General features: G+C 38.4%; 1 protein-coding gene across 1 annotated transcript in view; it reads right to left on the bottom strand.

The window, feature by feature from the left end:
• Positions 1-7,011: 7,011 nt before the first annotated feature.
• CLNS1A (chloride nucleotide-sensitive channel 1A) overlaps positions 7,012-25,382 on the bottom strand; it is a 39,665-nt gene continuing 21,294 nt past the window's right edge. Inside the window, exons 6-7 of the mRNA XM_037010608.2 lie at positions 9,857-9,946; positions 7,012-7,742 (exon numbers count right to left, since the gene is read on the bottom strand). Of these exons, the coding sequence (XP_036866503.1) occupies positions 9,879-9,946 (68 nt within the window). The 3' untranslated portion in view covers positions 7,012-7,742; positions 9,857-9,878. The remainder of the gene's footprint in view (positions 7,743-9,856; positions 9,947-25,382) is intronic.

Below are 25,382 nucleotides of genomic sequence, written 5' to 3'. Positions count from 1 at the left end.
CCATCTGCTCCCTGGGTATTTCTTGTTGCAGTTATCTAGCATACAGTCTCCTCAGCTCCCCCTTTAAGAACTTGTTCCTTCAAGAACTTAGTTCCTGTCTCATTCTCTACAATACTAATTATATTTCTTGGTGATTTCAATGCCCATAAAGATGATTCTTGCAGTATCTTGGCCTTAAAGTTCATCAGCTGAACTTGAAAGGCTTTTCAATGATGTTTTCTTCTTCTCTTCTGCCTCAGGTTCAACTTTGATCATAACCTCAAGCTTGTCATTACCAATAGCTCAGACTCTTCTATGATCTTAAAACAGCCCCCTCTCCAACCACTCACCCCTCCTTCCAGCTTGCTCACTAGAGTAGCCCATCTCCAGTAATTCTCTGACCCCCATGGGGAACTTGTGTCCACTGATGCCACCACCCTTCCACATCTCTCAGTCTCTCAAGTACTCCTTTGTCCTTAAGCAGCTTACATTACACACTTGCATAGAATCTTACTCCCTTGTTCCTCTATCGCTTCATCATACTCACGTGGTTTAACCACAATTTGATTAAATCCAACTGCTCATTCCATGCCTGCACTCCAACATGAAACAGAAGAAAAATTGGCAGTTCTTTTACAGGGAAGAAAATGTGGGCAGTAGCTGAAGGGGGTAAATTGGATCAGGAAAGAATTTCTTTGTTAAGATGGGAAAGGTATCAGCATGTTTGTATGCTGAGGGGACTGGCGCAGTAGAAAGTAACTGATGATGTAGGAGAGGGAGGGGCGATTCCTCAGGTCTACATTTTGTAATAGTTTAGTGAAGGTAGAATCAAGTGCTCAGTGGAAGGGGTTGGCCTTAGACAGATTAACAGGAGAAAAGATTAAGAATACATGGGCACAAGAATTAGGTAAGTGGAGGTGGTGGTGGGAGTTTGAAGAGTTTCACTTTTCCTCTACCCATTTTCTCCTAAAGCATTCTAGTCAGGCCTTCAACTCTAGCTCCACCATTTCAGTGAAATTCTTGCCAAAGCCATCAGTGACTTCCATGTTGTTAAATCAAGTTCTCATCCTTCTTACCTAGCAGCATTTGATAGGATTGCTTTCTCTTTTGGAAAACACTTCACTTCCAGAAAATCACTGCCTTCTCAGTTTCTTTTACTAGTTCCTCCTTTCCCCTAAATGACAGTTTAGCAGGGCTCAGTCCTCTGAGATCTATTTATACTTACTCCCTTGGTAATTTTATCCAGTCTTGTGGCTTTACCACAACTATATCCTAATAGCTGCCAAATTCCTATCTCCAGCTTTTACAACTGTCCCAAACTCCACTCATATCCACCTGTATATATGACATCTCTACTTAGTTGTCTAACAGATAACTCAAGTTGATGCACACAGCTCTAGTTAATTCAAACAAGTTTATCCATTCTATTGATGGATATTTCTAAGTATTAAATCAATGGTTCTTGGGCATGTCTTCTTACAGAGATGTGCTTCTCTGAGGTAGTAGGCTCTCATATGCCCACTAGCATAGTTTAGTCCAAATCTCTATCTACTTACTGTTGTCCAGATTACTGCAATAACTTCCTGTTTCTACTATCTGAGTTTTCCTATTAAAACAATCAAATCATGCCACAGCTTCCTGTTTCAGACTTAAAGGTATGAATTATCTCCTGTTAGCTATTACAAAATTGTAGGTAACTGGTGGTACAAAATAGTAATGTTGGGAAAAACCAATGGGACTTGTGGGTTCTGCTGACATCACTGTCTTTTTTAAAGATTGTTTGAGAGCTAGTTCAGATTATTTAAAAATACATTGTAGCAAATTGTACTAGAATGCTAGGGCTAGAATTAACTATATTTTAAGTGATCCTACATAATGAATAATTTTCCTTCTAAAACTATACCGGATTCCTCAATTTATTGCTTTTAAAAGATGACATAAACAAAGTGAAAAGTCAAGTTCCAGACTGGGAGATTAGTATCTAGAATATATAAAGGACAGATTAAGAAAAAAATAACTTGAAAATTGGGGAAAAAAAATACAAAAAGCCAAATGTACAAAGCAGGAAGGTGTTCAGTCTCACTAGTAATCAGGAACATAAACTACAGTCACAATGAAATACTAGTTTCATATTCATCAGATTGGCAGAAATGAAGTCTGAAAATATCAAAAAAGTTGGTGAGTGAACTTTTTTGTATAGTGAAATGAACTTTTTGTAAAGTATAATGAAGCGATAAATCTTATTCCCTAATGGTGGAAGTGTAAATCACCACAGCAGTTAGGAGAAGTTTAGCAAAATCTAGCAAAGTAAAGGAGTTTGTAAGTATTTTTCATGAAATTTTTGTTTCTGGTATTAGCAGAAATAAATGTTTGCAGGTCCTGATGGGAAATATATACTATTTATTGTAGGCATAATGAAAAATATGAAAATTACTGTGATAGAGAAACACACTGCATAAGAAAACAGGCTGCAGCACTGCTCTAATAAGGAATAAATGGAGCCCTAAATGTCCATCAAGAGAGTGGATGAAATGTGCTATAGACTGCATGTATCAACTTGGATAAAACTCCTAAAGTGCTAAGTAGGAACAGCAGTAGCAGGATTCAATTAATAAAAGTTAAAAAAAAAAACATGCAACCCAGTAACACTAGCATTTATAGGATACATATATAACAAAAATACAAACACATGTAGTTATATTAAGTAACAAATTTGGGGTACTGGTTACCTTTGGAGGAAAGGGACTGGGATCAGGGGAACACAAAGGGAGCGTCAGTTGTATCTGTCTTAGCTGCATTTGAGTATATGGGTATGGATTACACTAAGTCTCTTTAATATGCTAAAAATATTTCAGAATACCAATTATAAAATGAGGTAATTGATTAACTGCTCACCAGCAGTTTGGCATCTAAACAATTATACATTTTTTAATTCTTTGAAACTCTTAAAGTATACAGCCCAGCTCAGATGAAAAAAAAAAAATGACCATGGGGGATGTATTAAATTTCTAATGTGGCTGTAACAAAATTTAGAATAAAAATTTATTGTCTCACAGTTCTGGAGGCCAGAAGTCCAAGATCAAGTTGTCATCAGGACCATGCTTCCTCCAAAGGCACTAGGGAAGGATGTTCCAGGCCTCTCCCCTAGCTTCTGGCAGCCCCAAGCAGTCCTTACTTGGTACACACATCATTATAATCCTCCATCTTCACATGGCCTTCCCTCTGCCCATGTCTGTCTCTGTCCAAATTCTTCCTCTGGTAAGGACACCAGTCATATTCGATTAATGCCCATCCTAATGACTTCATTTTAACTTGATTACCTCTATAAAGGCCCTATTTCCAAATAAGATCATATTCTGAGGTGCCAGGGGTTAGGACTTTAACATTTGGGGGAGCACAATACAATCCACAAAAGGGAAAAAAACTGTCTCCCTCCTATCCCGGCATCCTACTTGTCCCAGAAACAATTACTACTACTCACTTATGTTCTTCCAGGGATACTTTATGTACGCACAAGTACATGACATATATAATCTCCATTGTAACCTCCAGCCCCTTTTCTTCCACATAAATCTCTTTGCATCTTTTTTTTTTTTCATTTAATGTATCTTGGAGCTTATTCAATATTGGTACATAAGGATCTACCAATTTTTTAAAGGGATAGTTTTCTGTTGTACACATAAACTGTAAATATAATGCAGGCCAAGTTACAGACATTGAGGTTTTTAGTCTTTTGCTTTTACAAATAAAGTTGCAATGAATATCCTTGCATTTATGACTTCCTAATGTGCAAATTTATTTAGACAATGAATTCCTTTAAGTGGAGTTTCTGGGTCAAAGAATATGCTTTTAATTTTGACAAATTTTTTATAAAAACCTTTCTCAACTTTTTATTATACATAAAATCTCCTTTTTTTTTTTTTTAGATTTGGGTTTACAGCACACAGCTTAAGTTTTTTGCAAGCCAGCATCCAAGCATCCTTTCTATTTGAGGTAATCCACCACTGCCAGAACCTTGCAGGGGCAGTGCCCTCCCACTACAGAAACAGAAGGGGTCAGATACTAGTCTTCTGTCCTTGGCAACACACACAGTGCCAACCAGGACTTTGTGGTAACCCAGAGGTGTGGGGGCAATTGAGAAATTAGTCCAAAAGCAACAGAAGAATCCAAACATTTTATGTAATCCACCCCTAGTTCTAATCTTTTTATGAGCCTGGTTTATTTCAGCTTTCCTGACCATCTTGTGAGCTACCAGATAGCCTTCTAATACATTTTTTCTGCTTAAATTAGGCCAATTTGAATTTATTTACAACCAGAATTTGGGCTAATTTTAGTGGGAATTTTATTAACATAATTTGCGTACTATCCTCATATTTGCACTATACACTATAAAAACAGACTGCTTTATTTTGGGGTAGTATGTATTTACTTTTCTTCATAATTCTGTCAGCTATTGACTGCTACTATTGATATGCCTGATGAAACTATCACTTTCTCCTTTTCTAAGCTGTTACATGCCTAGAAACTAGATGCTCACGTACATTGGTCCTGTTTGTAGGGCAGGAGTAGAAACTTGCAGAGAAGGCCTGAAGGTCCTATGAGAAAAATGCATAGATTTCATCACATGTATATTAACTGCTCAGTGGTTTTTAAATTTTGGACTTCTCAGATGTATTATTCCTAAGAGGTAAGTTAACATCATATTCATAGCTTCTTTGTTATGAAAAGAATTACTACTGCTGGTGATAATTAACATTTATTGGGCCATTTTCCAAGTACTGTTGTTCTAAGTGTGTTAGTGATTCATGTAATCATCAAAATAATCCAAAGGGAAAAAAATCCTAAGAATTCACCTGTATACTCTTTTACTTAGCTCTATCCCCAGGTTACAGATGTTGATTTTGTCTTCTTAAAATTATGTGAAGAACAAAAATATGTTAAAAACAAGAATTTATGTTTTCCCAAAAGTTTTCTGATTCCTCATCTGAAATGATCAAGCCCCATTAGATACTGGTTTTCTTTATGTACATAGGAATAGACAGATGCTAATGAAAATATGTTTCAGCTCCTTTCTCAAGGGATGGCAATATTTCTATTAGAATCCTCATTAGGGATTTACTTAGAATTACTATATATTAGCCACAGAAGATGGGTACCAGATGTAGATTCATCCATTCCAGAAATATTTTTATAACAGAATTTATATGAGAATTAACTATATGGAAGTAACACTTTCTGAAATCCTGCAGAAAAAATTCTAGTATCTCTCTGAACAATGAATAATCACACACTTGTCCTCTCAAAGTGAAGGACTGTATGCATAATCTCTCATCTTTACCAATACTGGCATCTTAACAAGACCTCAAAATATATAATCTACAGATTTAAACAACTTCATCTGAAAAGTACAAATATATGACAAACTGATATAAGGGAGGAGGAAAACCACTGTGGTCATATTTTAATAAAAACATTTTTTTTTAAACAGCAGAATCTAGAATAGATGACCACTAACCTTAGCTTTTAGGGATATGGCTCATATTAAGTGTGTGTGGGGAGGATGTCTGTCTTTTCTTAAATTTTCTCTACATCAAGAAACAGGAAGCAAAACAGTTCCAGCAACCCAAAATTAAGCTCAAACAGAATCAAGAAATGTTGACTTGCTGATCATTATGACTTTCATTTTTAAAAAGTATGACCAGCCTGATCATTCTCACCTTCTCCTAGTTTCTCAAAGCTCTGGGCACAACTGATTAGTATTACAAAATGTTACAGTTGACTCTTTCAAGGTCATTTAGTCTAGTCCTCTCATTTTACCTATGAGGAAATAAATCCAGAGAGATTAAATATCTTGTTTGCCAAGAACTAAATGCCTGGTGTCCTGCATCTTAGCTGACTGCATTATCCATCATACCAGGCTGACCATGATAGTGCCTACGAGAAACAAGGGCAGACAATCTCCTGGATATTTTGCTGATAATTTTTCAGAGCACTTTATCCTTCATTTAAAGTCATGATTACAAGGTTGTAAGCATGATTTTAAAAAGGAACTTAAATAGGATTTCTAAGATCAGCCTATGGGAATACCCTGCTTACTAAATATGGGTAAATGTCTAGGATAGAATTATGAGTGCTGCTATGATTGGTAGCAAAGAAATTTAGGAACCTCCTGTGCTGTCCATTGAAATTTTAACACTGAAAACCCTGTAGTAGACAGAATTTGCTTCCTTTCAGCTGCTCGTAGATTTGGTAAGCCTGTATGATATTTTTAGAACGTTAGGCTTAAAAGTCTCAGTTCATTATCTATATGACCTTAAGTGTTAGTTGACCTCTCTAACTCAGTTTCCTCGTTTCTGAAGTGGGATAACAAAAGCATCTATTTTCCTCATAAGGTAGTTAAGGTTATATGCATAATGTATATAAAGAACCCAGGAAAGAGAAGGTCTCACAAAATTTCAGTTCCCATTCCCGTGTGGCCCCTTTACTTGCCTTCTGTAACAAGTATTTCTGAGAGTCTAGTCAGAAAAAGGAAAATTAGTTTTTTTCAGTTTTTGCAGGATATGGGAAACCGAGTGAAAGTACTGAAAAGTACACTGACTGGGCTTAAAGTTTAATCACTAATCAGCCTAGTGATTCTGAATAGCTTTCCTGACCTTATTTTTAAGGCTATTCAATGGTATTAAAAAACCCAAGTGTAAATCTGTAAATATAAATCAGCTTTATAAAAACTGAAAACTGAGAGTAAGTATAAGATTTGTAAATACAAATCAGCCTTATAATTAAACTGAAAACTGAAAACTGAGAGTAAGAAATTACTCCTGATCCAAGTAGATGCATAAATCCACTGAAATCTGTTAAATCCTTGCCCTGCTAAATTACCTGCCAGAGCTGTAACTATGTATTTTCATATTCATTTCATGTTCATGTTCTCAACAAAAGTTGTACAAAAATAAGACCAAGATCCTTTTTTGCCACAATTATTTTTTACAAAACATTTCTCATTGATAGTTTTAGTCAAGAATGAGAGCACAATCATATAGAAAACCTAGATTTATTTGTTAAGCTATTACAAAGACAAAACAATTATCATCTGGAGTCCCAATTTCACTTGTTCTGTTATAGAAACTGACCTAAGAGGTTAGAATAAAGGATAGAACCTAAGAGGTTCTAACGGAATAGACTGATGAAACATGGTGAAAGGTGCAAACGTTGGTCAGAAAGCACTACTACTAGTGTATTAGCAAGGGTGTTTCTGAAGAGGCTCCCTATAAATGCCTGAATGAATTAACCTGGATCCCAAATTAGTAAAAAGACCCTTATCACTAGAGAATGAACAGAGGACAGGATTTTTCTGACATCTCTTTTTAAGTAGTAAGGGTATCCTTAGGCCCAAAAGGGGTATATCTTAGACTCAGCCCCTTTCTTTCTCTTCTTCCAGTCTACCTACACCTTCATGTACCTGTGTATTTTCACCAGGTAAGCCTGCTAGGTTACAGAAGATGCATATAGCCAAGGCAGAAATCATAGGCCTACTCAGAGGGTACCTAGACAGTTTGGGTAAACTACAAATACCCTCTTGGTTAAGTTAATTCACCTTTGTTATAAAGGTCATAGTTTCTTCTGCTGGTGACAGCTTGTCTCAGTATAGTCTCTTGAGAAAGAACTGGTTCAGTTAAGTTTTTGGAGAAGGAAAAAGACTTTCAATAACACCCACGCCACAGTGGAAGAGGTACCAAGTTCTCTCCTACAGCTATGAGCAGAATCTGAAAAACAAAAGGTTTACAGCGTTTATGATAATTATAGCTATTATTTATTGAATACCTAGTCAAGAGTGCCAGGGGAGTTAGGTATATTGTATCTCAGTCTTTGCTACAATCCTGTCTAGGAGTTGTCATCATTCTGCTTTTTCAGATGAGGAAACAAAGGATTAGACAAGTTATTTGCTTGTCCAAAGGCACAGAGCCAATACCTTCATGTGCCTTCCTCTTTACCCTGTCTCAAGCATTGATAGGTCCTAGTTCCATTATCTTGAAATTTTTAATGGTTGCATAAACACTCTAATTATTCCTTGTTCATTTCTCAAAGGCAAATACAATTTTAAATGATTAAAATGTACAGACATCATTTAGAATTCAGGTCAATTATCCAGATGAAGAAATTGCATAAGCTTTATGAATAAAGTATCTCTGCTCCAGCAGCATAAAATAAATAGAAAACGAACTCAGCTCATGAGAAAGTTTCTGGCTAGTTGATGGTTATTTCACCATAAAATTACATTACAAAGAATCCTTAGAATTCTTGCTAGGAAATTGTAGTAAAATCCCATTTGTGTAACCATTAATGACAAACAAAATTTCTCAAAATCCTTATTAATAGAAGTGGCTGGTGAGAAATCTGTTGTCCAGTTTTAATTAAAGTTAAAATTTCCCATGAAATAGAATAGTGAAGTACTGACATGTGGAACTGTGAGATCTGAAAATTAAAGTTGACAGAGCTCTGGCAATAACACCACCTAATTTTAGCTAACTGCAGAGAAGACACTGCTGATTTTAGACTGTATGATTACCAATAACAGAAATAAATATGGAAATAAAAATTAAGTATTTAGAGAAAGAGACATAAATCCCAGAACTCTAAGAGACTATTTTCTGATAGTTGCACTGGCAACACCTAAGAGGATAACAGAGCCCCATTATCACAATTTATGGTTAGTATAAGAACCACTGTTACAGTCTTACGACAATAATTTGGAAAGCAAATGAAGCCTGGAATAAGAAGGACCTCACAACCTAACTGGATGACTGACAACAGTACAAGACTTAAGCCAAAATATGTAAATCTTGTCATGCTATTACTAAAGCTTTAATAAATGACCTGGATATGAGAGAAGTCAAGACATACTTAAGAAAATGTTGCTAAGTCAGAAGTAGAAGAACACTGTAGAGGGGAAAGAGGGACAACAATTTTAACAATGAAAATCTTATAGCTTATAAAGGAAGGGCTAATAGGATCACTAGTCCTAGCTCTGTAGGATAAGAACTAGCTACATGACCTTCAGTTATTATGTAACACACAGCTGAAACACTCAGGTTAGCAAAGGGCAGCTTATTTCTCAGAGTAACATGCAGCAAATAAATAGGGACAAAATTCAGGCAAAGCTCACGAGAATGTGATAAAAGAGAGAAAACTGGCAATGAGCTCTTATGTTAGTCAAAAAAAGGTATGAAGCAACTTGGGAAATGATAATAGCTTTGGACAACTGTACATGGACTTGATATAGTTTGGCAAATCAGCCTTGAATCCTGAGGTTCTCAGGACAGTGGTTCTCCATTATTTTCAGAAGGAGAGAAACCAATACAAGATCACAATTAAAGGCTTAAACTCAGTTTGGAATTACTTTGACTTCCGCCCTCAGCTAAGTAGCAGTGAGTTGCAGCAAATCTCTGCTTTGTGCTTTTTGATGAACATGTTAAGGCTTCAACTATTGCAAGTGGCAAAAGGTGACTTAAGCAGAGCAGGACATGATCTCAGGCTGAGCTGAGACACCTACCTGAGCCAACCAGGGAGGGCTCCATTTTCTGAAGTCGGGGCTAATGTTCTAATGACTTCACTGAAGATGATGTGTCTTATTCTTCCATGTGCTCTCTATGCCTAGCACAGTACTTGGCATACTATATAATAAGTGCTCAGGGAATGTTAACCTCAACATTGGTATGTCTGCACATCCTAATTTCTTAGATTCAAAATTATCTCAGCAATCTCAGAAATAGGTAACTAACATTTTTTCAAACTAATTTCACAGAATTCTTCTTAATTATAAAAAAAATTATTCCACAGGATTTTCATGTTCAGTCGTGAAAGAAAATAAACTACTCACCCCCAAGCAGAGTAAGTTACTTTCAGTGATCAACATCTGCATCCTCAAACTGTCCAGCAACTGTTGGTGTAGTATCTACCTCCATCCCATCTGAAGAAAAAAATTAACCGTTGAGCCAAGTCTACTGAGCATTTCTGATAGGCAGATGCCAAGTCTATTTGGACCAGAAGGAAGCTAGTTCCCTCTGCTGGTAAGAGTTGCTATTTATTTTTCTTTTGAAAATTATCAAGAACAGAAAGAAAAATGCTACCTATGGATTCAGGCCTAGTTAAAATTAATCTATACATTTAACATTTTATAAATTCTCAACCTCAACACTGAACAGACACTAGGTAGAAACTTTCAATTGCAGTAAGTCTCAATCAATCGTTCACTTTTCACAGGACTGTTAGATATTTATTGTGCAACTTTTTTTTTTTTTTTAAGTAAGAAGTCCTACACTCACAAAGCTTACAACATAATTCAGGAGAAAAGACAAAGTAAGTAGAGCAAGGTTCTTGCTTATCTCCATTTTCCTCATCTCATTAAAAAAAAAAACAGAACAGGGAAACAAACAAAAAAAGCCCTCTGGAAGAGCTGTATCCAGCCAGCTGCTTTCTCTACTTCCTCACCTCCCATTCACCCACCAATTCTTTAGCCCACTACACACTGGCTTCCGCCTGTGGTCCCTTGGCACCCCACCACCTGGACATCCAACAGGGGATACAAATGTAACATATATCAAAAATTAACTCATCATCTTTTCACAGAAAATACTTCTTTCCAGTCTTGCTAAAACCTACACAGTCCAGAAAACCTTACCACAAGTCTAACATCTGTTGCTTTTCTCTCTTAAGTAACTCTCAATCTGTTAAGTCTTTCGACATTCACTGCCACTACCTAATTTAGCCACTATTTATCATCTAACTTAAATGTAAGTTACTTAACAGGGTTTCTTTTCTTTCCTTCAGTATTTCCATCTGCAATTAATTTTCCGTATCATAGCCAGAGTCATCTTCTGAAACATTAATCAAACTAAAATTCTTCAATGACTTCCCACTGACCTAAGCATGAAGCTGAAATTCATTAAGTTTTCAATTTCCTTTAAGATACAATACAGTTCATTATTCCACCTTTATCTGTTGCTATGATAACTACTCTTCACACTCTTTAAAATAGTCCCAGACATAATAAACTGCTTTCAGTTCCCCAAAGCTGAATGGTCTCTTGAACCTTTGCACATTGATGACGGCGTAACCTGCCGCTTCCCCGTCTGTATGGAATCCTCCTTTACCCACGTCACTTTTATTCTTCTTTCAGACCTTGGCTTAGATGTCACATACTCCATTAAGCTTGAATCCAGGCTAGCTATGAAAGGTCCAACCTCTGATTCCACAACTTCTCAAGCTTCCCCTATATCTCAATGCTTTATCACAATGTACTGTAACTGCCTCAGTTAAATTTTCACTGATACAGACAGTAATCTCATCTCTCTTGAGCACTGCTGTATTTTCTGTACCTGGCACAATAGCTCAATGAATACCTCTTACATAGAAAAGCACAGGAATGTGAAACCTTCATCAACGACACCTTATTAAAAAAAAAAAAGCACATGAAGAACTGAAATGCCACTAGTAAACAGCATTTAAATGGCAACAAGAGTGCCTCACACCAGAGTTGCTAAAATCAACAAGAAATAACAAGTGTGGTGAGGATGCAGCAAAAAAGGGACCCTCATACACTGCTGAGAGATTACAAACTGTGCAGGTACTATGAAAAGCAGTATGGAGGTTTCTCAAAAAAACTAAAAATAGAAATACCATAACAACCCAACAATTCCACTTATGGGAATTTACCAGAAGAAAAGAGTCAATAATTTGAAAAGATATATGCACTCCTATGTTTGTCACAGCGTTATTTTACAACAGCCAAAATATGGAAGCAGCTTAAATGTCCGATAGACAAATGGATAAAAAGGATGTGCTACATATACATGATAGAATATTACTCAGCCATAAAAAAGAATAAAATGTTGCCATTTGTGACATGCATGGACCTACAGGGTACTATACTAAATGAAGTAAATGAGACAGAAAAAAAAAATCTTATGATTTCACTTACATGTGGAATCTAAAAAAAAAAGAAGCAAAACAGAAACAGATTCATAGACACAGAGAACAGACAAGTGGATGCCATAGGGGCAGGGTAGGGAGGAAGCTTAAATAGGTGAAAGGAGAAAAAAACAGAATGTTTGATATCTTGATCTGGGTGATGGTTACATGAGTATATACAAAGTCAAAATTCATTGAGCTGGTACACTAAGATTTGTACATTTTATTATATGACCTCCCCAAAAAATAAACTGCTTTAAAATTTGGAAAAAAAGGATAGATGAAATTTACTAAGACAGATCTCAGATTTTCTTACCACACACACATACAAAAGATAACTGCGATATGTTAATTAGCTTGACTACAGTAATCACTGCACTATATGTGTGTGTGTGTGTGTGTATATATATATATATATATATATATATCAAAACATCATGTTGCACATCTTAAACATAAATTTTTTTTATTAAGGTATCATTGATTTACAATCTTATGAAGGTTTCACATGAGCAACATTGTGCTTTCAACATTCACCTATATTTTCAAGTACCCCTACCCCACATCCCTTTGCAATCACTATTTATCAGCGTAGTAAGATGTTACAGAGTCATTACTTGTCTTCTCTGTGGTATACTGCCTTCCCTGTAACCCATCTATATTATTAAATATGCAATTTATTTTTATTTTTAAAATTTAAAAAAGAAAATGCACAGATCAAACTAAATAAATAAATAAATGGCGAAAGAGTGATGTGGCTACTCAAGAGTCTAGAAGGTGGGGAAATGGTTTTGGCTGAAGGAGTTTTATATATAGGCAACTTTCAATATATAATGAGGCTTAGGAATAAAAGACCAAAAATCTCACTTTAGCAAAATGTATTTGTTTGTGACCTTAAAATCATTTTCCGTAAAGCATTAAATAACAAATTTTACTATTAAAAAAAAAGTTCATGATGAAAGATTTTTCAATGTCCAAGGGCACCATAGTTAATCAATGTAACAAAAAAAGGTGACATCTTAAATTATTTCAGCTAAGAGTTTTATAGAGTGCATGTAATCATCTGAACCATCTCACCCTAAAGCCTATTTTAGAGTTCACCACCTACATCTTAAAATGGAGAAGAGAATATAGGGTGACTCAAAGCCTAAACTTTTCCAGATTAAGATATCCCAGAACTTCAAGACCTCCAGGTCACCATGTGATGTGTATGGAAATGCTGATCACAGCATTCTAAGAGGAACTTAAATGTACCAATAAACAAAAAACTATGATAACCCTTTTGAAGAATGTTCCACGTCACTAAAAATTAGAAGTGGTAAGACTCTGTAAGCAACATAAAACACTAATATACAGGTGGAGCCAAGATGGCGGCATGAGTAGAGCAGTGGAAATCTCCTCCCAAAAACACATAGAGCTATGAAAATATAACAAACAAAACTCTTCCTAAAATAGAGACCAGAGGACACAGGACAACATCCAGACCACATCCACACATGCAAAAACCCAGCACCTTGGGAAGGGGGTAAGATACAAGCCCCGGACCGGCGGGACCCGAGCGCCCCTACCCTCGGCTCCCGGCGGGTGGAAAGAAACCGGAGCGGTTTTTTTTTTTTTGGCGAGTGCTTTTTGGAAGCCTTAAAGGGACAGGGACGCCGTTGCTAGGGAGGCAGGGTGGCGGGACCGGTGAGCGGTGCCTAGGAGCGGCGCCTGAGGATAAAGATCGCGCGTTTTTCCCTACGCGACCGGTGGGCGGGTGCCTGAGACTGGCGCCTGAGGACGGAGGAAATCGCGCGTTTTTCCCCTTCTTTTTTTTTTTTCTCTTTTTGGTGAGTGCTTTTTGGAAGCCTTAAAGGGACAGGGACCCTGTTGCTAGGTAGGCAGGGCAGCGGGACCAGTGAGGGGGTGCCTGGGACCGACACCTGAGGACAAAGATTACCGCGTGTTTTTCCCTACGGGACCAGTGGGCGGGTGCCTGAGACCGGCACCTGAGGATGGAGGAAATTGCGCGTTTCCCCCCCTTTTTTTCTCTTTTTGGCGAGTGCTTTTTGGAAGCCATAAAGGGACAGGGACCCCGTTGCTAGGGAGGCAAGGCGGCGGGACTCGTGAGCGGGTGCCTGGGACCGGCGCCTGAGGACAAAGACTATCCCATCTTTTTCCCTGCGGGACCGGAGGGCAGGTGCCTGAGACCGGCGCCTGAGGATGGAGGAAATCGTGCATTTTTCCCCTTTTTTTTTCTCTTTTTGGCGAGTGCTTTTTGGAAGCCTTAAAGGGACAGGGACCCTGGTGCTAGGGAGGCAGAGCAGCAGGACCGGTGAGCGGGTGCCTGGGACCGGCACGTGAGGACAAAGAATATCGCGCGTTTTTCCCTGCGGGACCGGTGGGCGGGTGCCGAGACCGGTGCCTGAGGACAGAGGAAATCGCGAGTTTTCCCCCTTTTTTTTTTCTTTCCCTTTTTGGCGAGTGCTTTTTGAAAGCCTTAAAGGGACAGGGACCCCGGTGCTAGGGAGGCAGAGCAGCACGACCGGTGAACAGGTGCCTGGGACCGGCGCCTGAAGACAAAGAATATCACGCGTTTTTCCCTGCGGGAACGGTGGTCAGGTGCTTTTTGGAAGCCTTGAAAGGACAGGGACGCCGGTGATAGGGAGGCAGGGCAGCAGGACCAGTGAGCAGGTGCCTGGGACCGGCGCCTGAGGGAAAAAAAAAAAATCGCGTGTTTTTTCCTTTTTTTTTTTTTTCTTTTCGGTTCCCTCTCTCATTGTTGCTGTTGTTCTTTTGGTTTGGAGAGTGTTTTTTGGAAGTCTTAAAGGGGCAGGACAGGACACTTAGACCAGAGGCAGGGAATCTGGGGATCTCTGGGCACTCTAACCCCCTGGGCAACAGGGAGCACAGAGGCCCCTTACGGAGATAAATAGCCTCCTGGCCACTCCCCCTCCAACGGGGCTCCACCACTTTGGAGGAACAGCCCCAGCCAAGCCACACCCACAGCAACAGCGGAGATAAACTCCATAGCAAACGGGCAGGTAGCAGAAGCCCTGTCTGCACACAGCTGACAAGCATAAGCCGCTAGAGGTCGCTATTCTCCCAGGAGAAGAAGGCCACAAACCAACAAGAAGGGAAGCTATTCCAGCGGTCACTCGTACCAGGTCTGCAAACTATCTCTATCACCATGAAAAGGCAAAACTACAGGCAGACAAACATCACAGAGACAACACCTGAGAAGGAGACAGACCTAACAAGTCCTCCTGAAAAAGAATTCAAAATAAAAATCATGAACATGCTGACGGAGATGCAGAGAAAAATGCAAGAGCAATGGGATGAACTCTACATCCAAAAGCAACAGGATATACATTCTTCTCAAGTGCATATGGAACATTATCCAGAATAGACCACATACTAGCTCACAAAAAGAGCCTCAGTAAATACCAAAATATTGAAATTCTACCAACCAATTTTTCAGACCACAAAGGTATAAAACGAGAAATAAATTCTACAAAGAAAACAAAAAGGCTCACAAACACATGGAGGCTTAACAACATGCTTCCAAATAATCAATGGATCAATGAACAAATCAAAATAGAGATCAAGGAATATATAGAAACAAATGACAACAACAACACTAAGCCCCAACTTCTGTGGGACGCAGCGAAAGCAGTCTTAAGAGGAAAGTATATAGCAATCCAGGCACACTTGAAGAAGGAAGAACAATCCCAAATGAATAGTCTAACATCACAATTATCAAAACTGGAAAAAGAAGAACAAATGAGGCCTAAAGTCAGCAGAAGGAGGGACATAATAAAGATCAGAGAAGAAATAAACAAAATTGAGAAGAATAAAACAATAGCAAAAATCAATGAAACCAAGAGCTGGTTCTTCGAGAAAATAAACAAAATAGATAAGCCTCTAGCCCAACTTCTTAAGAGAAAAAGAGAATCAACACAAATCAACATAATCAGAAATGAGAATGGAAAAATCACGACAGACTCCACAGAAATACAAAGAATTATTAAAGACTACTATGAAAACCTATATGCCAACAAGCTGGAAAACCTAGAAGAAATGGACAACTCCTAGAAAAATACAACCTCCCAAGACTGACCAAGGAAGAAACACAAAAGTTAAACAAACCAATTATGAGCAAAGAAATTGAAATGGTAATCAAAAAACTACCCAAGAACAAAAGCCCGGGGCCGGATGGATTTACCTCGGAATTTTATCAGACACACAGAGAAGACATAATACCCATTCTACTTAAAGTGTTCCAAAAAATAGAAGAAGAGGGAATACTTCCAAACTCATTCTATGAAGCCAACATCACCCTAATACCAAAACCAGGCAAAGACCCCACCAAAAAAGAAAATGACAGACCAATATCCCTGATGAATGTAGATGCAAAAATACTCAATAAAATATAAGCAAACAGAATTCAACAGTATATCAAAAGGATCATACACCATGACCAAGTGGGATTCATCCCAGGGATGCAAGGATGGTACAACATTTGAAAATCCATCAACATCATCCACCACATCAACAAAAAGAAAGACAAAAACCACATGATCATCTCCATAGATGCTGAAGCATTTGACAAAATTCAACATCCATTCATGATAAAAACTCTCAGCAAAATGGGAATAGAGGGCAAGTACCTCAACATAATAAAGGCCATATATGATAAACCCACAGCCAGCATTATACTGAACAGCGAGAAGCTGAAAGCTTTTCCTCTGAGATTGGGAAGCAGACAGGGATGCCCACTCTCCCCACTGTTATTTAACATAGTACTGGAGGTCCTAGCCACGGCAATCAGACAAAACAAAGAAATACAAGGAATCCAGATTGGTAAAGAAGAAGTTAAACTGTCACTATTTGCAGATGATATGATACTGTACATAAAAAACCCTAAAGACTCCACTCCAAAACTACTAGAACTGATATCGGAATACAGCAAAGTTGCAGGATACAAAATTAACACACAGAAATCTGTAGCTTTCCTATACACTAAAAATGAATCAATAGAAAGAGAAATCAGGAAAATAATTCCATTCACCATTGCATCAAAAAGAATAAAATACCTAGGAATAAACCTAACCAAAGAAGTGAAAGACTTATACTCTGAAAACTACAAGTCACTCTTAAGAGAAATTAAAGGGGACACTAATAAATGGAAACTCATCCCATGCTCATGGCTAGGAAGAATTAATATCGTCAAAATGGCCATCCTGCCCAAAGCAATATACAGATTTGATGCAATCCCTCTCAAATTACCAGCAACATTCTTCAATGAATTGGAACAAATAATTCAAAAATTCATATGGAAACACCAAAGACCCTGAATAGCCAAAGCAATCCTGAAAAAGAAGAATAAAGTAGGGGGGATCTCACTCCCCAACTTCAAGCTCTACTACAAAGCCATAGTAATCAAGACAATTTGGTACTGGCACAAGAACAGAGCCACAGACCAGTGGAACAGATTAGAGACTCCAGACATTAACCCAAACAAATATGGTCAATTAATATTTGATAAAGGAGCCATGGACATACAATGGCAAAATGACAGTCTCTTCAACAGATGGTGTTGGCAAAACTGGACAGCTACATGTAGGAGAATGAAACTGGACCATTGTCTAACCCCATATACAAAGGTAAACTCAAAATGGATCAAAGACCTGAATGTAAGTCATGAAACCATTAAACTCTTGGAAAAAAACATAGGCAAAAACCTCTGAGACATAAACATGAGTGACCTCTTCTTGAACATATCTCCCCGGGCAAGGAAAACAACAGCAAAAATGAGCAAGTGGGACTACATTAAGCTGAAAAGCTTCTGTACAGCGAAAGACACCATCAATAGAACAAAAAGGAACCCTACAGTATGGGAGAATATATTTGAAAATGACAGATCTGATAAAGGCTTGACGTCCAAAATATATAAAGAGCTCACACGCCTCAACAAACAAAAAACAAATAACCCAATAAAAAAATGGGCAGAGGAACTGAACAGACAGTTCTCCAAAAAAGAAATACAGATGGCCAAGAGACACATGAAAAGATGCTCCACATCGCTAATTATCAGATAAATGCAAATTAAAACTACAATGAGGTATCACCTCACACCAGTAAGGATCGCCACCATCCAAGAGACAAACAAGAACAAACGTTGGCGAGGCTGTGGAGAAAGGGGAACCCTCCTACACTGCTGGTGGGAATGTAAATTAGTTCAACCATTGTGGAAAGCAGTATGGAGGTACATCAAAATGCTCAAAACAGACCTACCATTTGACCCAGGAATTCCACTCCTAGGAATTTACCCTAAGAACGCAGCAATCAAGTTTGAGAAAGACAGATGCACCCCTATGTTTATCACAGCACTATTTACAATAGCCAAGAATTGGAAGCAACCCAAATGTCCATCGGTAGATGAATGGATAAAGAAGATGTGGTACATATACACAATGGAATACTACTCAGCCATAAGAAGTGGAAAAATCCAACCATTTGCAGCAACATGGATGGAGCTGGAGACTATTATGCTCAGTGAAATAAACCAAGTGGAGAAAGAGAAATACCAAATGATTTCACTCATCTGAGGAGTATAAGAACAAAGGAAAAACTGAAGGAACAAAACAGCAGCAGAATTACAGAACCCAAAAATCGACTAACAGGTACCAAAGGGAAAGGGACTGGGGAGGATGGGTGGGCAGGGAGGGATAAGGGGGGGGAAGAAGAAGGGGGGTATTAAGATTAGTATGCATGGGGGGGAGGGAGAAAGGGGAGAGTGGGCTGCACAACACAGAGAGGACAAGTAGTGACTCTACAACATTTTGCTAAGCTGATGGACAGTAACCGTAATGTGGTTGTTAGGGGGGACCTGATATAGGGGAGAGCATAGTAAACATAGTATTCTTCATGTAAGTGTACATTAAAAATTAAAAAAAAAAAAAAGAAAGAAAGAAAGAAAGAAAGAAAAGGGGGATTACTCCTTGATAGGATAAAACTATTGGTAAATCAAAGATCAACGCATGCTTTAAATATCCTTAATGTTGATCACTTAAAGGGTGTCAGATGATCAGCTATGGAGGTACTCTTTTCTGATAATATTCCTTTCTCTTAATAAAAAATAAAAAATAAAAAAAAAGCAGTCCCTGTGTGCTGACCTCCAATGAGTTCTGCACAGTGATATAGAGGGCATGTCAAAGTGTGGGCAAAGGGCCTGTTTGTTTCTATGCAGAAGATCAAGGCCTAGCTTGGATACCCAGAAAATGAACTAAGATACGATATGAGGAGGAGCTTCCGGCATCAGCACTCTCTGGAGGACTCGTGCCGGGGGATGATCATCAAAAAGCCTCCACAGGGATCCGGGCGATGCTGCGGTCGTGGCTGCGTCCACCCCACCGTTTCCTGGATTTGCCATTGGAATGAGGAGGGAGATGTCTAGGCTGGCATGTGCATACAGTGAGACAACAAATTTGACCGGATCTGTACTGTTGGAACTCAACCAGGAGTTGGGAGGGGTGTAAGGTGTAGCACTCCAAAATCTTATGACTATAGACTATCTACGGTTAAAAGGACATATGGGAGGTGAACAGATTCCAGAAATGAGCTGCTTTAATTTGTTTGATTTTTCTCAGACTGTTCAAGTACAGTTGGACAATATCCATCATATCATAGACAAATTTTCACAAATGCCAGAGTGCCTAAATGGTTTTCTTGGCTTCACTGGAGATGGAAGGTAATTATAGATTTGCTTTGTTTATGTCACCATATTCCTATTATGTTAATATGTGTGTACAAATTAGTTAGTAGTTTAAAACCTATACATACTTAAGGTACTCTACAAGAAGATATGTCAAAGAAATAATCAATCCTCCCATGTTTTCTTCCATATGCTACCTCTATAGCTTTTCTTCTTCCTTCCTAATTACAACCCTTAAATAGAATTCATGCCTCATATCGAAGTTACCGAGTATCATAATTCCTCCAGGTGGTAAAGATACCTCGAGACAAGTGCTGGGCATAGAAGCCACAGGGCATAAATCTGCAAAGAAGTAAAAAGCTAACCTTTTCAAACAATATGGCTTCTCTCTCACTTACCAACTTTACATTTCCCTGTATGGCCCCGGAAGATGACTGGTTAGCCAGAGACGGGTAAGATTCCTCAAGGGAGGAACAACCTAAGACAGGCACAGTCGCAGGGGGGCCATCAGGTGAGAAACTGGGGATCAAAAGAGGTGAGGCTTAGAACCTCATCCCCCCTGCTTTGAGAGAAATCTTCTGCATCCGTGGATGGTTTATTGCCCTTGTCTAGCTTGGATTAACACATAGTCTACAGGCACACACCTGATCATCTACAATTGCTCTCCTACAACACTAAACTATGTTTTCTACCTTTATCTTGCATCTACCTACCACTTCAGCATTTTATTAAAAATAATAATAATAATAATAATAATAAAGGGAGAAATGTGGGATCCACATATAAATCAAGTATAAAAATCAAATGAATATTCATATTTGACCTGATTGTTTATAGTTCATAATGCGTGATCTAAACCGAAAGTTTCTGTGATGAATGCCCTTGTACTGTTCACCATGTAAGAATTTATTCACTATGTAAGAATTCGTTCACCATGTAAGAACTTGTTCGTTATGCTTCAGAAGATTGGAGACTGACGAGAGTTAGGCTTGAGATAGATTAATGATTGTACATTGAGCATTGACCCCCCCTATACTGAATTTTATTGTTAACAACCATTTGATCAATAAATATGAGAGATGCCCTCTCAACAAAAAAAAAAACACTAATATATATTGATACATGCAATATGCAAGAAATGTTTATTAACAAGCCTGTATATTATTTCTGCATATTAGCTTATTTATTTCTCACATCACTTCATTATTTGACCTCAAGCAAATTAGGTGATCTTTCTGTGCCTCAGTTTCTTCATTTGTAAAATGGGGAATGTAACAGCAGCTACCAGAAGGTTCCTGGAAATATTAAATTAGTAACTATGTGCAATGTGCTTACATCAAGGTCTGGCACAAAAAAGCACTATAGAAACATTTTATTGAAGGTAGCAGTAACAAGACTGGAGACATCATGGGCAAAGATAAGACTGTCTCTTCAGAGTTTGAGTGAAGAGTTTAAACTTTATGTGGTAAGTATCAGGCAACTACTGAAGAGACATCCTTATAAAGGGGTGATGGAGTATTCTAAGATGATTGATATGGCATAATGAACCCAAGGAAGGGATATCAAGGCAAAAAAATTACTATTGTCAAGCTAGTAGAAGTAGAGGGCCTAGGTTTGGAGGATAGCAGTAGTAATAGCAGGGAGACCTGAAAGTCATTTAAAGAAAAAAATCCATGGAACCTAGTATCAGACTGGATAAGGGAGTAAATGGTTAAGGCTGAGTCAAAAGAATACTTAAAGATTCTAATTGAATCCAGGGAAATGGAAAATACTTACAAAGAAACTTATAAATATGAGACAACAGAAACATAAATATTTAAAGCTGCTTGTTCAAAATCCATATGCCACAAAAAAAATAATAACCTGTTTCTTGAATACTGCCTAGCCTTTTAAATCATCTGATGTATCCTAATTTTGCATATAGTCATGTAGGAATTCATTTAAAAAAAATAGCAGCATCAATGTGTACACATATACATAAACACACATAAGCAAAGAATTGGAAAGATATGCAACAAAAAATTAATAGATGTCTCTACTAAAATTATACTTGATTTTTCATTTCCTTGTCTTACTCATTTAAAAAAATTCTGATTAAGACAAACACATGGTTTCACTTATTTGTGGAAAATAAAAACAAAGCAAAACAGAATGAACAAAATAGCTGTAGACTTATAGACACTGAGAAGGGACTGGTGGTTACTATGGGAGAGGGGTTGGGGTGGGTGGATGGGGAGGGTGAGGGGGGTAAATGGGCACAATAATTCTCAACATGATATAAGTTGGTCACAGGGATAATATTGCATACAGCTTGGAGAATATGGTCAATGATTCTGTAACATCTTTCTATGCTGACAGACAGTAACTACACTAGTTGGGGTGAGCATTTAATAATATAGTTAACTGTTAACCACTGTGTTGTATATTTGAAACCAATATAAGATTGTATATCAATAATACTTAAAAAAAAATTCTGATTGTTAACATAGACTATTTTTGTAAATTGTATTCTCGATTTACATGAGAATTCCCATTCTATGTAATTCTACACTTGCTTTCTACATCACAAAGAGTTAATTTGGAAAAAAAGATGGCGAAGAAGGAAGGCAAGGTGAAAACTTCCTCCCACAAACACACCAGGAAGGAACTACAGCAAATACAACTATGACAACGACCTGAAGACTGCAGAATCAGGTGGTGAAGAAGAAAAGACCACACAGAGAAGGGTAAAATGGCAGAGCTCTGACTGAGCTAGACCCAAGTCCTTCCCCCATCCCAGCCCACAGGCACAAGAGGAAGGAAGCAGGGAGGGAATAGGTCAGGAACTGCACAGGTGGCCCAAGAGATCTGGTCCAGGAATACAAGTCCACAATGCATTGGGTTCTGTTGATTAGTGGGGCCGGGCCCCAGGGAGAGTGGGAAGCCGAGACTCCAGTAGCTAGTGGAGGACAGGCATGCTCTGCCAGTCCAGTAAGACCAAAAACAGACAGGGAAATTTAAAAGATATGCCAGTGGGAGGGGTGCCAAAGGGGCAAGGGTTGGATGGAACTCTCTCTACAGGAGAAAGGGCAGGTGGACAACACTTCCCAGCCCTCCCTTGGCCCAATAGGTTGGAGACTCTCAGGAGCCCCAAATACTCCTCCCGCCCTCCCCCAACTGGTGGCTCAGCCACAGGCACGTCTCTGTGCACTACTAGCGTGCCTGTGGCCAAGCAAACTCAGGCTTTGCTTTCTAGCAGTGAGAGGGAGACTTTTCAAGCTGTCTCAGCCTAATTAGAGGGGTGCCTGCAGGAGCCAGTTTCAAGTACTCCATCCTCCTCACAGGAGGCCCAGCTCAGTGCTGCAGTGCACTCACTGCCCAACTCCATCAACCCAGCAGCCTCACCATTGTTAAACAGCAGGCAGAAGGTGGCCATGCCCACAGTGATCCCATGAGAAGCTGCTGCTCTGATCATAAAATGCTGGTAACGCAAACTGCAGGCTGCAGTGGACCGAAATAAACCACTGTTAGCAGACAGAAAGATGGCCCCGACCACAGCCCATAAACAGCAACTGGGACCCAGCGCAAAGGAGAACGAGGTACTGTAGAGTAGAGTCTTGAGCTTCTGGGCACCACAGGATGGATGCCTTCTTCATAAAGCCATTACTCTCTAGACCAGGAAGCATAGCAGATCCATCTAATATAAAGGAAGAAAAACAGAAACCCTGACAAAATGAGGAGACAGAGGAATACATTCCAAATAATACAGGATAAGACACCAGAAGAGGATAAATGAAAGTGATCACCAATATTCTTGATAAAGATTTCAAAGTAACAGTCATAAATATATATACTCATCTGTGGAAAAGTACTGAAGATCTCAGGGAGGATGTCAACAAGGAGACAGAAGAGCTGAAAAAGAGCCACTAAGAACTGAAGAATATGGTAACTGAAATGAAAAATACTTTACTATGGATGGAATGAATAACAGACTGCTGCAAGTAGAGGAGACAATCGATGAGATGGAAATTAGAGAACAGGACCACAACGAAGCTCAGGAACAGAGAGAGAAAAGAGTCTCTAGAAATGAAAGAATAAAAGAGCTCTGTGACCAACCCAAATGAAGCAACATTCACATAACAGGGATGCCAGAAGGAGAAGAGACACACAAAGGGAAAGAAAGGAAATAATTGTTGAAAACTTCCCCAATTGGGGAAAAGAAATAAACACTCAGATCATGGAAGTTCAGAGAGCCCATAACAAAAGGAACCCCAAGAGGACAACACCAAGACTTCTAATAATTAAAATGGCAAAGATTAAGGATAAAGAGAGAGTGTTGAAAGCAGCCAGAGAGAGAAAAAAGATTACTTATAAGGGAAATCCCATCAGGCTTTCAACAGATTTCTCAGCAGAAACTTTATGGGCCAGAAAGGAGTGGCAGGAAATATTTAATGTACTGAAACAAAAGGACCTTCAACCAGAACCCTCTATCTGGCAAGATTATCATTTAAATTTGAAGCAGGATTAAACAATTCCCAGATAAACAAAGGCTCAAAGAATTTATAACAACAAAATCAGCATTACAGGATATGTTAAAGGAACTGCTGTAGATGGAAATAAACCTGAGGCTAAGTAGTTTTGATTATGACATCTAATACATAAAGTGTGGAGAAGGAAGAATAAAAAGTGCTTTTAGATTGTGTTTGAAATAGACCAATCAGCAACTTAACACAGACTGTTATATAGTCAGGAAGCTATCCTTGAGCCTTTGGTAACCACAAACCTGAAGCCTGTAATAGCTACACAAAAATTAAAAAAGAGAAATCCAACCACAACAGTAAAGAAAACCATCAAATAACAAGAAAAGAGTATAACAGAGGAAGAAAGGAACAGAGGGGAGCTATAAAAACAAAGAAAACTGTTAATAAAATGGCAATAAGTACATATCTATCAATAATTACCTTAGATGTAAATGGACTGAATGCACCAATCAAAAGACAGAGTGGTAGAATGGATAAGGAAACAAGATCCATCTATATGTTGCCTATAGGAGACTCATTTTAGATCCAATGACATATACACTGAAAGTGAAGGATGGGAAATATATTTCATGTGAACAATGAGGAGAAAAAAAGCAAAAGCAGCAGTAATTGTAAGTACTTAGATCAAACACAGTAGACTTCAAAACAAAGAAAGTAACAAAAGACAAAGGACATTATATAATGATAAAGGGGTCAGTCCAACAAGAGGATATAACCATTCACACACCCAACACAGGAGCACCCGAATATGTACAACAAATACCAACAGAATTAAAGGGGGAAACAGAATGCAATGTATTCATTTTAGGAGACTTTAACACAGCACTCACATCAACAGACAGATAAACCAGACAGAAAATAAGTAAGGAAACAGAGGCACTGAACAACACATTAGATCAGATGGACTTAACATATATCTACAGAACATTCCACCCAAGAGCAGCAGGATACCTATTTTTCTCAAGTGTACATGGAATGTTCTCCAGAACAGATCACATACTAGTCCACAAAAAGAGCCTCAATAAATTCAAAAAGACTGCCACTGTATCAAGCAACTCCTCAGACCACAATGGCATGAAACTAGAAATAAATCACACAAAGAACAAAAAGCCCACAAACACATGGAGACTAAATAACATGCTTCTACATAATCAATGGATCAATGACCAAATTAAAATAGAAATCAAGGAACATATGGAGACAACTGAAAACAAAATTCA

The sequence above is a fragment of the Manis javanica genome, chromosome 11 (genome assembly GCF_040802235.1).
Source record: "Manis javanica isolate MJ-LG chromosome 11, MJ_LKY, whole genome shotgun sequence".
Lineage (NCBI taxonomy): Eukaryota > Metazoa > Chordata > Mammalia > Pholidota > Manidae > Manis > Manis javanica.
The sequence above is the reverse complement of the archived record's forward strand: the minus strand, read 5'-3'. Positions and strand labels throughout refer to the sequence as shown.